The 14807-nt window shown below is 31.7% G+C and overlaps 1 protein-coding gene across 1 annotated transcript; it reads left to right on the top strand.

Moving 5' to 3' along the window:
• The first annotated feature begins 2824 nt into the window (after positions 1-2824).
• On the top strand, positions 2825-13854 carry LOC132729525 (cytochrome P450 4F12-like). Its single transcript, XM_060715303.1, has 12 exons — positions 2825-2981; positions 6771-6966; positions 7504-7631; positions 8061-8188; positions 8821-8877; positions 9462-9585; positions 10197-10332; positions 10660-10783; positions 11503-11698; positions 12322-12404; positions 12911-12976; positions 13429-13854. Exons 1-12 carry the CDS (start codon positions 2829-2831, stop codon positions 13526-13528), a joined length of 1491 nt encoding a protein of 496 aa, XP_060571286.1. The 5' UTR covers positions 2825-2828; the 3' UTR covers positions 13529-13854.
• The last annotated feature ends 953 nt before the right edge of the window (positions 13855-14807 follow it).

Raw genomic sequence — 14807 nt, forward strand, 5'->3', positions numbered from 1 at the left:
TTGAATTTAGAAACATCCGCAGATGTGTTCATACGGCGGTTATCATGGAACCTTCAATGTGACACTTCCGTGCCATTCCATGAAAAGCGGCGTATGGTCCCCAAGTAATAAAAAGCGTGTGCCCTAAACGAGAAAACAATGGGCGGAACTAAATAAAATGGAATTTTGAAAGCATTTTCAAACCACACTTCAGTCTACTTCATAGACGCAGCCATTACTGGTGTCGACGTCGCACCAGGAAACATGGTCGATGCCTTGGTTAAGAGAGGCAGACACCTTAAAGAAAGACACAGGCAAAATTTTCATTTCTTAGTTTTGAATTTTTCATTCCTAATTCTGTAAATGCCCTCAAAATGAATATATTAGACAGTCAAATGAACAAAACTTTTCTCCATATAAAGAATAAAATGGTGGTTTCCTAACCTGACCCGCGTGGGTCAGGTTAGAGCGCTAGGATTTCACAATAGTTGTCACAGTGAACTCTGGAATCGTTAAAGAACATGTCAAATGAATGATTTTGACTTGTTTCAATCATACGATATCTACAGTATCCGTTAATGTAACTTCAATGATTTGTTAAAGTCACCTAACTTGTTTTAAAACTATTCGGTGATTCTATCGGCGTCTAAATTTTGCTCAACATATATAGATATATTTATGCTTCAATAGCAAAATATATAGAATCTAAACAGAAATTCATGCTGAAACTATTAGAGATGTCATTTTAGTGCGAGTTGAGTACAAAAGATCATTTTAATATTTTGTCAATATTTCGCCTGAATATCCCTTTAACCACTAGGCCACCGATCCCCTATATCTGTACAAGAAATGTGAATATATAACATTTTGATAAGAATTTGGGTCTGAGTAAGTCGAGCAAACGATGAGCATGAGCTAAGCAAGAGCCGATATAAAATCATATGTGCAGCTACGTCAGAACAAATCTTCAAAAGTAAAGTTAAATATTTTACAAATTTAAGAAAGTGAGAACATTTAATTCACGGGCAAAATACTAACAAGTGTATTCGTTACAGAGGGGGCAATTTCAAATTTATTTGAGTACATGTAAGTAACATATTTCGCACGCAAGTTTGGCAGTGCTTGACCATCAATATTTGGATAATATTTGTGTAAAAATTTGCTCAGTTTGGACTCATTTGTTTAGTTTAGTGAAATTTACATAATTTGAATTGGTAATCGCCTGCTTTTATTTTTCGATATTTAAATGCATGCACCAACCTTAGGCAGTCACCAGCAATTATGACCGCGGTCCTTACCGTTAATTAATTAAATCATTTAGAGCATGGTCAGTCTATACATCCTCCTCGATGTATGACATGACAGACACGATCATGTCTGCTCAATTTTTATATTTTGGTATTCAGCTATCTTTCCCTTTTACACAATGGACAGTTCCAAATCAAAATATTGTAAATCCATTCCACTGATTCAGCCAGGTAAGGTTGACGGTTAAAATGCAGACTCATTACTGTCACATCTTTTGTACTTTATACTATTTACGTTTTGCGTATGGAATAGAAGTCTGGAACGAAAAGGATCAAGAAAAAGTAAAACGGAAAAAGAACATGGTATGCAGATTAAAACAATAAGAGTTCAATCTGAAAGGAAATTGTGCAAATTGTACTATTGATATTACGGCCATTAAAGTTAAACATCATTTCTTATTGTTGATGGTGTCAAAATAGGAATGCATGGGACCAGCAAAAGAATTTTTTGCATGTAAATGATAATGAAAAAGTCTATGTTTTGAAGAAAATAGGTGCACTGTAGATTGCTTGATTTGTAAACGTTAAACTTCGAATGGGTTCTTCCCAATTTAACGCAATGCAAATTTATTTAATAAAGTAAACATGTTTCAAATAATCTAATATAACAAAAGACTAATTTGACTGAACTTCCAACTTAAATGCCGATAATTACAATAATATTCATATTTGTAAATAAGGCAAATGTCAATAAACTGCCTCAGTTTTTAACCTTAAATATACCTTCTCTACCGAAATTAAAAAGAACAGTTGGTCACCTGAGGACAACGTGATAGCAAAAACAGATAAAACAAAGTAAAAGTGACAGGGTACTTTTGATGTGAATATATAGTGCTATTTTTCTGCCCTACATTTCAGTTTTATTTTTCTGCTCAACATTTTGGTCCAGTGTGAAGGTCTCGATTTCCTTCAGCAACTTTTGTTTAAAGCAACATGCTTCCAGATGACCAAAAATATTTCAAGAATATTTAACTTGACAAAAATGTTTTAGAAAAGAGTTTTAGAGTTTTAGAAAAGTAAAAAGATTTAAGATTCAAGTAATAATTTACGTGTCATTTGCGATTAAGGACCGATTTTGCAGTATTTTCACAATATTTCTACTGCGTTACTAACGCATTAAGTGCTATTTTTGCGTGTATGACCGCTTTTCGGTAATTTACACAAATTACCAGTGTTCATTTCACACAATTTTACTTTTAAAAACATTTTTAAAAAATCATAAAAAATAAGCATGATATGAATCTGGAGGTGTGTTGCTTTAATAAAAAATGTTTCCATTCAAACATATCGTCTTTCCGAATAAACCGCCTTGAGGACGTATAAAAGGTCAATGTCATTTAAACGCTTTGACGCAACAGCCGGCCAGTTCTTCCATGCTTTATTTCTATTTAATTAAATATTTTTTTTTTCTTATTAACATAAGCGATGTTAATGAGATAACCTGACCTTGTTACTAATAATTTACTATCAATATAAAGATAAAAAGATATAAAGAGTGCATATTTATAAAAATTTGCCAGTTGATAAAATAACGCGACAAGTATGGATGTACTAATAAAAACAGCATTCCTAGGCGTTTTCGTGTTTATATTTTGGAAACTTGGTAGTTTTCTGCTGAATTATATCAAACTTTGCGTGAAACTGAGAAATGTTCCGCAGAAAAAAGCTCATTGGTTGGCTGGTCACGCTAAAGAGGTAGTTTCTTTTTATCTTTTCCTCGAAGTCAATGTTATTTATATAATATTAATATCTGTGAATTTCTTAAAACAAAACTTTCTACCTATGTTACAATTAATCCAACAAGATAGAACTTTAGGGGAGTATCCTTGATACAGTTGGTTTAACTTTTGGTCCAACCCTTTTGTATGTACATTATATTTATGCTAAAGATAATGATGTTAAATTGTGTAAAATTACCAGGTACAAAATATACAATAAAATATTATCACACTAAGTCAAGAATTAAGATTCTTAAAAAGTAATAATGAGGTAAAGCTTTGTCAAAGTAATCTGTTAAATATATCTTTTATATGGTGTTTTTATTGTGTTAGTAATAATATTGTCCGTCGTGATTAAGGTTCGACAAAACGACGACGAAACTGTACTTAAATTAAGCTTGCAACAATGCTACTAAAAGACTCATTCTTAACAAATCGGTTCACGACAGTGCTATGATATATAAAAACACAATATGTACTTGCTATCTGTTACATTTAAAATAATTCACTTACCAAATAACGGATGGAGTGTGTATCTTTTAAAAGCAATCTGTTCAATCTGATTATTATAAGCAGCTTAAACATTTTGTATTTCTTTATATGTAGTAATGATAATGAATGTTTGAAAAAAAAAAGAGAAATTGACAAAGCCACGATCATAAAAAGGCACATTATGCCTCAGAAATCCGTGATTTATTAAATTCTTCAGAATTGTCAAACATGTGTGTAATAATGTTTAAATGATTGACTGAAGAAATTAGCACTGAATATGAAGTAATGTCTCCTTCAGGTAACAAAATGTAAACATAGTAGTATTTTGACTTCCAAAGAAAATACTTATTCATCAAATTGTATCAATTGTCAACAAATCAAAAGGAGCAAAGATGGCAAATGAGTATTTTTGGAGACTGATACAAGATATAAAAAATTAAAGTTTTTGTTGAATAAAAATAGTAGCATTTCTGAGACATAATCGGCCTTTAAATGACAGATGTCTTTTTTTACACAGTATTTATCAGTTTTGATGGCACGTACAGACTTATTTTAAAAGAAAGCTTAAATCTACCCAGAAGGTTTCGCAGTTTATGAAGTAAAGTCCATGTCATATTTCATTCTTCATTGAATCTTAATTTCAATCAAGTATTGTAACATCACAACACATAAGTTTGTACAAAGCACAAGAATGATTAAAGGCCCATTAAGCCCGTTTTTTCTCAAAGACTTTATTTGTCCTATAACAGTTTCAAAAAGGTTAATCATTGGCCATATAGCTGAATCATGTTTTGCTTTCTTTTTCATTTTGGAATTCGTATGAAGGAAATTACATTCGGCCGCATTTTTGACAAATTATTTAACATACAGTGCTCTTTTTAGTGTGATAATCGTCACATATGCGCTTTATCCATTATGAAAAAATGATTACAAACACATATTTGCCCTGTCTTAAGGAGAAAAAATTCCTGTTTCTTCATAGTTATTGTATATTGTATTCATTTAAAAATAAAAAGTTGTTTATTTTCATATAAAGTTTACTGTACTTTAAAACAATCATATGAATTTCTCGACACATGTTCTCTCTCACACTTCTAAAATTTTGAAAAAAGTGATCCATAAGAAGCATCAATCACAAAATAACATGAATATTGCAGACTTGGTTTGATTGAGTCTGTCCATGAGAAAACATGTTAAAGTGCAACATTACCACGCACCCTAGCACCGACTTGAGCGCTTCTTAATTTTCAACACTTAAAAGTGCTGGAATCAATGCTCTGACTGACTTCTTACTTAGGATATTGATAATTGTGTATTGTCAAAAAGTTGTTTACAAAACATTTTACATTTTTCTTATAATTGAAAACGATGTACCCGCGAGGCTTTTTATTAATTTATTACCTATTAGCATACATGTACATTTATAAAACTTGTATAATATCTAATAACATAGTTATTTTTATCAGAAATAATGTAATATGCCAATGAAATATATTTTGTTAATGAAATTTTCATTACTGAAAGCCGATACTTGTGTAAGTGTGATCAGTTAACAGTTTTCATATAGTCTCAGACATATTGGTCACTATTTACAAGTCTATAGGAATATTCCCTTTTCATTACTTTATACATGTTTTAAAAGACATTTTTTCAGAATCTACGAATTTGTTTGTTTGTTTGTTTTTCTTTCTTCATATAGCAAGTGTTTCAGATTCTTTGACACAATATGTATTTTAAATTGACAATTGGGAAAAAACATTGAGTTGTATTTGTAAAGGACCATACAAAAATTATATATAAAAGACAATTTTCGTAATTCCTGCATAATATAATCAAGATGCGAAATAAATAAATAAATAATGTTCTTTTCTACTTCATTCAGGATGGGTGGTCACGTGACATATGTTTTTGACAACATGGGGTCACCGCTTATAGCTGTGCCCGTTACTTCAAATGTTTTAAGTTATTTTCATTATATCTTTTAATATTTGAAAAATAACCATAAACTGATTCCAAGTTAATACTTGCAAACTCAAATGGTACACAACTTTCCAATGGAACATTTACTTTTCTCGCTTTGCCTGCACAAACTATTCTATGCGGCATTATTTTGATGAAAATATGGGGTTAAAATAGTTTCCTGCGGGAAACATTTTTAATGATATAAAGATATTTCATTTAACTATTTTCAACATTGTTTGGGGAAAAATAAATAAACGTTTGTATCAAGAATATAGTTGAAAATAATTGATCAATAGAAGAAGGTCTATGGAGACTGGTGACCGTTGAAGACCGGAGACCGGAGAGAATGTCGAACATAAAACAATTACGATATTTCTTTTTAAGAAAATGATTAAATACCATTGTATGAATAATTCCGTGCAAAAATATAGATAACACACAAGTTTACACAAAAAATATCTCTATTTATTATGGCAGATGCCACTACGAATGTTTTAATTGTGTAGTTTTTCACTATAAACTATTTATATTTTGTAAAATTTGAGATAGATATTAAAGAAACATTGATAATATTTTCTACCTTGAACGGTAAAATAATTATAGAAAATTGGAAATATCACGTAATAGTTTTATGTTCTTAATCAGATGTAATTCGAGGTAAATCCGTAACGTACCGGCAAACGGTATTTAGCTAGGTTTTCGAAATGGTCAATTAACCAATCATGTACGGTTAAAAGATCACATGCTCCTCCATATACCAAAACAGGTCACGTGCTCCTCCATGCATCAAAAATTAAACGCGTACCAATACCCTGCGGGCTCCGGCCCGCAGGGAATAAAAAGAGCGCTAAATCGGAAAACATATTCCATTGGAATCTTGAACAAGGTGTTTGTTTATCATTCAAATGTTGAAAAAAGTAACCGAAAATAGCAAATACCATTTAAGTGATCCTAAATGAAACCGTTAACAAATTTTAGTGATCACCCACCATTTTCATTGATTCACTGAATTTATTATCCAAATTATGTTCTGCTGTGACAAATGCATTATTGGTGTCACCATTTATTATTAATGCTTTTCTGGTATTAATCATGTATATGCAATTTTAAGTTAAAGCAAAGATTAAATAGTTTCAACGTTTACAAATAGAGTATTGTATCATGAATAGTATGATACTTGTCCAGAACTAGCGATCCTTTTCAATAAACAAATTTATTCAGTGTATACTTTATAAATACATACAAAAATATTGAATCTAAAACACATGTAAGTTAATTGGAACACTATATAAAGGGAAAGATATTTTTTCAGGTAAAAGACTCGGTAACATATTTCAAGTATGCCGATGATCTAATGAAAGAAGGCAATAAAATATATTGCATTTGGAACGGTCCGTTCCCTCTGGTCGGTGTATGCCATCCAGAAACATTTCAACAGCTTAACAAACAGGCGCTAAACAAATCACGAGAAATTGATGGTCCTTACAGATTAATTGAGCCATGGGTTGGTATGTGATTTACAGGTTCCAGCATCTAAAATAGTGCATGCTCTAGCATTTGGAGGACTTTTGCCACAAGATAAAGTACTGGGCTTGAAGATTCATGTTTACTTAGTTTTCATAAAATAACAAAGTATGCATTTTTTTGTAAAACAGTGTCAAGCGTATAAAATATGTGATTGTACGTAGCCTAGCATTTTATATCTATAGATATAACATGTCAAACTATGTAAATAAACACTTCGCTCTGTTAGAAAAGGCAACGAAAAACGGTGATGAAAATTGTAAATTCTGTCATAACTCATGCAAAGTTCTATTTGTGATTTTGAATATATACGAGTTTTTTTTACAAACATTGATATATCTTTCTTGAGTATGCTTGTTACAAAAATTTCTTAACACGTCCCGAGTCGAGAGTCCTGAACTCAACTTAATTTGTCATAGGGTGAACATGCCAATGGCAGTCATAGAGCCTGAAAACAGTCATTTTTAAACAATGTTTTATTATTATTTGCCAATTCAACATCTGACCTGTGTTTATTTCAGGGGAAGGGCTTTTAGTAAGCGGAAGCCAAAAGTGGGAGAGAAACAGACGACTCCTTACTCCAGCGTTCCATTTTGACATTCTTAATGGATATGTAACCGTGATGAATGATGTTGCAGACATATTTCTGGTAAGACCACTCAATGTCGCAAGAATACCCTGAATAATGGTACAATTATAACCTATATTTTGGCATAGATTTGGTGATGTTCGTCTTGTAGCTAAATTATTTTTTATACTTGCTAAAGTTGAAAGTTTCTTTGACAATGTATACAAGTAAACAGAAAGAGGTACCTTTGAGAAGTCAAATACTTGATTCTTTTAGTTTGCAATCTCGAACAACTTTTACTTACAGTTATTGCTTTTGTTTTAGTATTTATACAAATCATCATTATCATCATCATCATCATCATCATTATCATCATCATTATCATCGTCCACCACCACAACCACAACAACAACAACAGCAACAATAACTACAACCAAATCATCATCATCATCGCTATTTTCGGTTTGCATTATTTTAGAATAAAATATATGAAGCATCACATTATTTTAGAATAAAATATATGAATCATCACAAAAGAATGGATCAGTGGACGTGTGCCTCTATGTGTGTAGAGCAACTCTAGATAACATGCTGCGTTGCTCCTTGTCCTATGATGGCAGTATGCAGGAAAATGTGGAGTATGTAATCATAAATGTATTCATTTTGATATCGAATCTTACAATACCAAAGTCACTCAAGATAAAACACTTGCGCTTTACAACAGACCAAAAGCGTCGCCTAATTGCTATCTACGGATGCTTCAAAATATTTCACGACTTAAAATAAGTGTTTTTTGCTAAAATATCTTTTTATACTAATTTAAGTTAAATCATATAATTATGAGTGACTCTCGAAGAATTCAGCGGCTTGCCAGGAAAGTACTGATTACAAAAATTTTAACGTCTATAGATGTACACAAGTGATACAAAAAGTTTCAGCCAAAAGTACCACCATAAACTTGCTTTTGGTTATTCTAGTTATAGTAAAGGGAAATCGAGCCTGAAACCGTTGTATCATCATACATGTAACATGTTAATATTTAACTACTGTGATATCTAAGCGATTATTCAGCTTTTATCTATTAATAAGTTGAGCGAGGTCTTCCTCCAAAAGTAAAGCAAACGCCATATGACTTATAGTGTGTTGGTTCAACGTAAAACCCAACCTAAAATATATTTGTATAGACAATTGATGGTACAGAGGTATAAAGGTGAACAAATAAGACTCTAAAACCATTCTATTTTATAACGTTGAATATGTTTGCTTTTAGACACACCTACGTTAAAGCAGTTCAGAAATTAGCAACAATAATATGGCACAGGATGACGTAAGTTCATTTAATGTTCTCTGTACATTTGTACATTAAATATATCTTTTTTATTAAGCTCTCCTTACTTCACAATTTAGTGGGTAATATTGATGATGTTAAGTCTTAATGCGGTGTAGCAATCGCATTATCTCGACCTTTTCCGTCAAACTTCGGAAATTGACAATAGCCGAACTATTTCGATTTTCGGTTTAGTAGATCGCTCTATTGTCGGAAGGATTTAAGTCAATAGATACAATCGTGTTAGCACCCTTGTACTGAAGTCGTTTTTACACGCCCTCATAGTTACACTCCTCTTCTTGGGGTAAAATAGATTTATTTAAAAAATCTATTTTTTTGAAATCTAGGAATATGACTAATTTGAAAAAAAAGAATGCACAAATAATGTTTAGGGGCTGCATCTCCTATTACTGGTCAAATTGATTTTGCCTTAACTGCCATTTTACTGAGTTTACCTATAAAAAAAGATTTTCTTTGATGTTTATTTTACATTTAAAATGAGACAGAAAAACAATGATATATATTTAATATACCATATTTGATCATCAAATATCATTAAATGATAATGTCTTTTTATTTTCTAGGTCAGCACCTTTACTTTTCGACTTCGTTTTTAACTTGTCTCCATCCGGACGTGACCATAATAAACTAGTGAAAGAAGTGCATAAATTCACAGGGGAAATTATAGCCAAGAGGCAAAAACTTCTGGTAGATTCAATTTCTTATTTGAAGTATTTTAGGTATTATTTCTATACTATAAAAGGTCAAGGTTACAAAATTCAAGAGTTTATTTATTTTATGAGTGAAAACGTTGAGCTAGCAGTCGGTTTGAAACACAAGAGGTGTGACATGCATGCTTCAAATTTTTCAACTTGAATATATTCTTTTCGACAAGGTTAGATGGTTAAGGAAACCGATTAAAGATAGTAACATTATGTATGCATTTATTGACGCCATGATCTGATACATTTATGTCAGCCTTGACGTTTTTGCAACCTATTCAATTCAGGTTGGAATAAGTAGAGAGGAAGAAAACACTAATGCATTAATTTTCTTTTCTTATAACCAGTAAGGTATAAAAAGCTTAGGTTACAGGCACCACAGTTAGCGGTTTTACTGCAGTGCAGGATCAGGCTCGATCAAACCGGACCTTTAACGTTTTTCCATGATAAGGACCTAAAAAGTTTGGACCAAGGTTCCTGTTTTTCAAATTTTATAAAAAAAACTCTTTTATTTTTGATATAAGGCATTTCAAAATAAAACAATGCGAGTAGATCCTTATTTACTTACTATGTAAAATAGTGAAATTGAAACTGTAGGCAGACCAGCCGGATCTCACAAAACTAAAGAGACGTCTTGACTTTCTTGACATATTGTTAACGGCAAAGGACGAGCAAGGGCGTGGCTTATCACCGCAAGAAATACAGAACGAAGTCGATACATTCACGTTTGAAGGTATATTAATCAAGTTGATTTAATTAAGCCTTTTGGAGGTATTGTTTTCAATGCTTAATACTTTAAATTCAATATTTCACAATTTTCATGTTTAAATGTTAAATTCTGCTTGAACCGGTGCTAAGGGGCATGGAGGTAGCTTAAACTGTCCGGTACAGTCCATAAATAGGCTCAATCATACTGAGTCTGCAACATTTTCAAGTTTGACGTCTTGTGCGTTCTTTTGGAATTTTATTCCTCTCTATTACATGATACATATATTAACTGTATCGTTACGTTTGAAATATGAAAAACAGTACTAAATTTTTTCATCCCTTTGCAAAACAGGTCATGATACGACAGCCTCGGCAATTAGTTACGCTATCTATGCATTGGGGCAATATCCGGAAATACAGGAAAAGGTGTACCAAGATGTCATCAATGTTGCTGATGATGTCGACGAAATAACACAGTAAGATATACATATTCATCACTGAAATATCAACAATTAAGTTGCCATCGACTTAAAACGACAATGTCATATATTTTGTTCAGTTCTGCATTAGCCGGTGCTAGGGAATGTTGACGGAATTTTGCATTTACAAAAAACCACTCATTTAAACTTATCTAGCAACAATTGTACCATCCGTTTATCTATATTAAGTTAAAAGTAATACTCAATCTTTTTAAGAAAAATATCAATCATAATTTTATAATATATATCATTGCTAGAATTGATAAATGCAGTGATCCCGTTGTTTAACCAGGGTATAAAATTAGATATAAGTTCTTTACTGACAGCAAACATCTAGTTTACTGTAATTGAACGTAACAAAGTCGGGAAAATGTTTAATTCCCCGGACGCAGTAAACACAAAAATAAAATATGAACTTTGCAGACTCGGTTGATTGAGTCTGTTCAAGAGAGATAATGGATCAGGACAATATTTATCAAGCCCCTCAGTACCGGCTCTAACGGTTTTCATTCTTAAACACTAACGCGCTGGCTTTTATGATCACAAAGGATCAGAACAATACAGCATTACTAAGTTGTGTACAACTTTACAGCTACCATACGCTAAACATATTTTGAAAATAAGAAACAACAACAAAACAATAATAAAAACACTGAAAAACAACGAACAAAACATGTAATAAAGAAAAACGTGCATCAAACATTTATGATTTTCAGGAACGAGATGAATCAGTTCAAGTACCTCCCACAGTTTATTAAAGAAGTGATGAGGTTTTACAGCACAGTTCCATTGATATCCAGACAAAGCTCTAAAGAAGTTGTTCTAGATGGCAAGACGGTGCCACCTAACATAAGAATTGATATTAACTTACGAGCCATACTCCACAATCCAGAGATCTGGAAATGCCCTGAGGTAATGATGACTTGATTTTTTACTCAACATTCGAAATTCCTCTACCATGCACGCATACCAACAATTGTTTGTTTAACGATTATACTTACAGATATTTGTTTAATCATATAAATAAGGATAAAATGAAAAATACGAAGTGATTACATGGCATGTTTATGCAATTATAGTTGCTAAATCATTATTGCTATTTTTGTTCTCAAACACAAGGATTATAAAAGCAAATTGAGTTAATCCGGCCAACTCTGGTATTGGATATGCGTTCATTGAACGTTGCCCTTCCTTGTTGATTTTGTGTTTCATATTTTAAATCAAAATAGAGCAAAAGCGTTTATTTACCACTATCATCCATGAACATGATCCTGAAACATTAACATATTTCTCATCTAGGGCTGTCTTTAGTGATCCTATTTCGCTACTCAAATTAAACACGTACAACGTATAATATCAATACATCATTGACTGGGTGAAAACATTGATTTTCATAAATTAATGAATCAATTAGCTGAACCCAAGTTCCCTAAAATACTAATAAGACCATAACATTAAAAAACCAGTTATATTTGAAAAATATAGAATAAATATAGCAATATCTTGAAGGTAATATTTCAACATTATATTTGAAGGTATTCGATCCATGTAGATTCAACACCGAGCGCCGAGATTCAAATGAAATATACGGATTCATTCCATTCTCAGCAGGTTCAAGGTACTGTATGATCCCTATTTAAGACCACCTCGATATAAAGACCACCCCACTTTTAACACTGTCTTTTTTTAAAACGAACGGAGTTTTCTGTTCTTTACATCAATAGTTACATGATCCAGAATTAAGACCACCCCACCTATCCACTTTTCGAGACCACCAGATTCAGTCCCAATGTATTTTAAGATTATTCATTTTCACAGAAGTAGTGTTTGCAAAAAGAGTTTTTTTAAAGTCATACTTTAAAATCAAGGTGTTAAACGTAAAAGTACAAAAATTTTGATTCGAAAATCAAATTGAGTATCATTTGATAAGTGTTGTTTGAATTAGTTTGATTGTTTTAAGTGGTTCCATATGTTTGTTTTTTCTTTCTTTATACTTTTTTATATGCATTATTAAATTTTTTATGCATATCTTTGGAATATTTAAACGTAAGAAATGCTACTATATACGTTAAGTGTAAATATTTGAGACGAATATTTGTTATGATTGTAATAATTTCATTTTAGGAATTGTATTGGGCAAGTATTTGCAAACAATGAGATCAAAATAGTGCTTGCAAAGCTAGTAAAGAGGTAACACATTTAATGATTTCTAGCAATAAATAAATGATTTTTATTAATTAAACCGTTTTTTGAATCATATTTGTATTGTTGTAAATTTGATTTTGAATAACGCAATTGACAAAACTGTGCAAATCGAAGAATTTTTGGTTTTCATAAAACACCTCTACATTCATTTTCACCTCTGTATAAGTTATAACTAAGAACTTTACTCCATTATTTCATTTAACATAAACAAAAAAATAACAGGTAAAAAAACGGACTCAGTTTGGTTAAAGTCTGTTCTTGAGATATTATGATAATATGGACTATGACCTGCAATATATTACAACACTGAACCGGAATATGATATTTTGAAGCAACTGTGTAACACTGAAACACAGAATTTGACAGCCGTTGAATATATCCTTATTTTTTTTAATTTTCATATAAAAGATTGATTACATTTTATTTTTTAAATTCAGGTATGAAGTTCTACCAGTTAAGGGTCACAAACACGAATTGCTACCGGATATAGTAATGAGATCTTTCACTGGACTCCCAGTCACCCTTAAATCCAGATAAGCATGGTGTGGGAAATGAAACAATCCTTGAAAATGAACACTATTGTAATGGGTATGCTGAACGCTTCAACGTCACTTGTTTTATATACGGTTGAGACTGAATACAACCATATAGCAAATGTGTTTTGTTTACGGAGTTTAATATAGCAGTAAACAATATTTTAGTAAGATCACATTGTAACGCAAATCCTTTTGATATACATGTTAAAATATTCAAGTCAATATTTTTTCTACAGTGTTCGATTCGTTGATAATAATATGTTTATTGATATTTTGAAACATTGAATGAATGCTGTTAAATTCCAAATTAGATTATAAACCTATAATATTCAGGAAAATCTGTTTGTTGTTGAATTATATTGTCCAGTACCATATTAAATATGCTCCCTTCACAGCTTAGTAAGAAAGTCGGCGATAATGACAGATTCGACCAATGCACGTGAGTGAACATTATAAAAAAGTCATTAATTATTCTTATGCAAAACATTTTGAAACATCTTCCTCTGATGAATAAGTGCTGTTTTCTAGCCTGTGCAAAGCCAGGATAATTCGCATAAGAAGTGCTGATTGCATTTATGTTTTGTTTTATGTTTGTATTTCGTTGTTGCTGTTGATTTGTTGTTGGTTTTTTTTGTTATAAAGAAGTAATACAGTTGCTTCTTTATAACAATGCAATATTTGATTGGAATTTCATAGAATATTTGAAATGCCTACAACATCTAATAAGACAATATCGTGTACAAATAAATCGGAAAAGGGATATAATTTTACGACAAGGAAGGATATTAAAATATGAAAAACAAGTGCATTAAGGAAGGGCGGCGTTCAGAGAACGCAACCCCTACACAGGACCACCGACAAGGAGCCAAGGAGGACACCAAACAAAAGAAGGACAGGGCATAAGGCAAAGCACGGACTGGGCAATTACTTTATTAATACATAATAAAAACAAAGAAACCGACAAGGAAATTAAAAAGATCCCGAACACATGAGCACATTTACATTGACTCAGAGCATTCATAACATGTATGTAAATTTTGAGTTAGTATTTGTCAGCATGTAAGTTATATTTGATGTGTATGAACAGTTCCAGTCAAACCAAAAATGCAACATTTGAAAATTCAAATATTACTTATTGCATACAACAAGGGTAGGATTTAATGCTGGTCTTAAAATTATTATTTTTGTCTCTTGCGACACATGCTGTTTGAATAGGGTAGGTAGGCCAAGGTAAAATATCTTTATTATTTTAAAAAATAAATACATAGAGTTATTGATAT

This window comes from Ruditapes philippinarum, unplaced genomic scaffold (assembly GCF_026571515.1).
Source record: "Ruditapes philippinarum isolate M1 unplaced genomic scaffold, ASM2657151v2 ctg1928_1_1_1_1, whole genome shotgun sequence".
In the NCBI taxonomy this organism is placed as follows: domain Eukaryota; kingdom Metazoa; phylum Mollusca; class Bivalvia; order Venerida; family Veneridae; genus Ruditapes; species Ruditapes philippinarum.

Bases quoted from the DNA above. Each gene is read 5' to 3' on its own strand.
- LOC132729525 (XM_060715303.1), top strand. From the start codon at position 2,829: ATGGATGTACTAATAAAAACAGCATTCCTAGGCGTTTTCGTGTTTATA. The intron at 10,333-10,659 runs GTATATTAATCA...TTTGCAAAACAG, and splicing joins CGATACATTCACGTTTGAAG to GTCATGATACGACAGCCTCG. The intron at 12,977-13,428 runs GTAACACATTTA...TTTTAAATTCAG, and splicing joins CTTGCAAAGCTAGTAAAGAG to GTATGAAGTTCTACCAGTTA.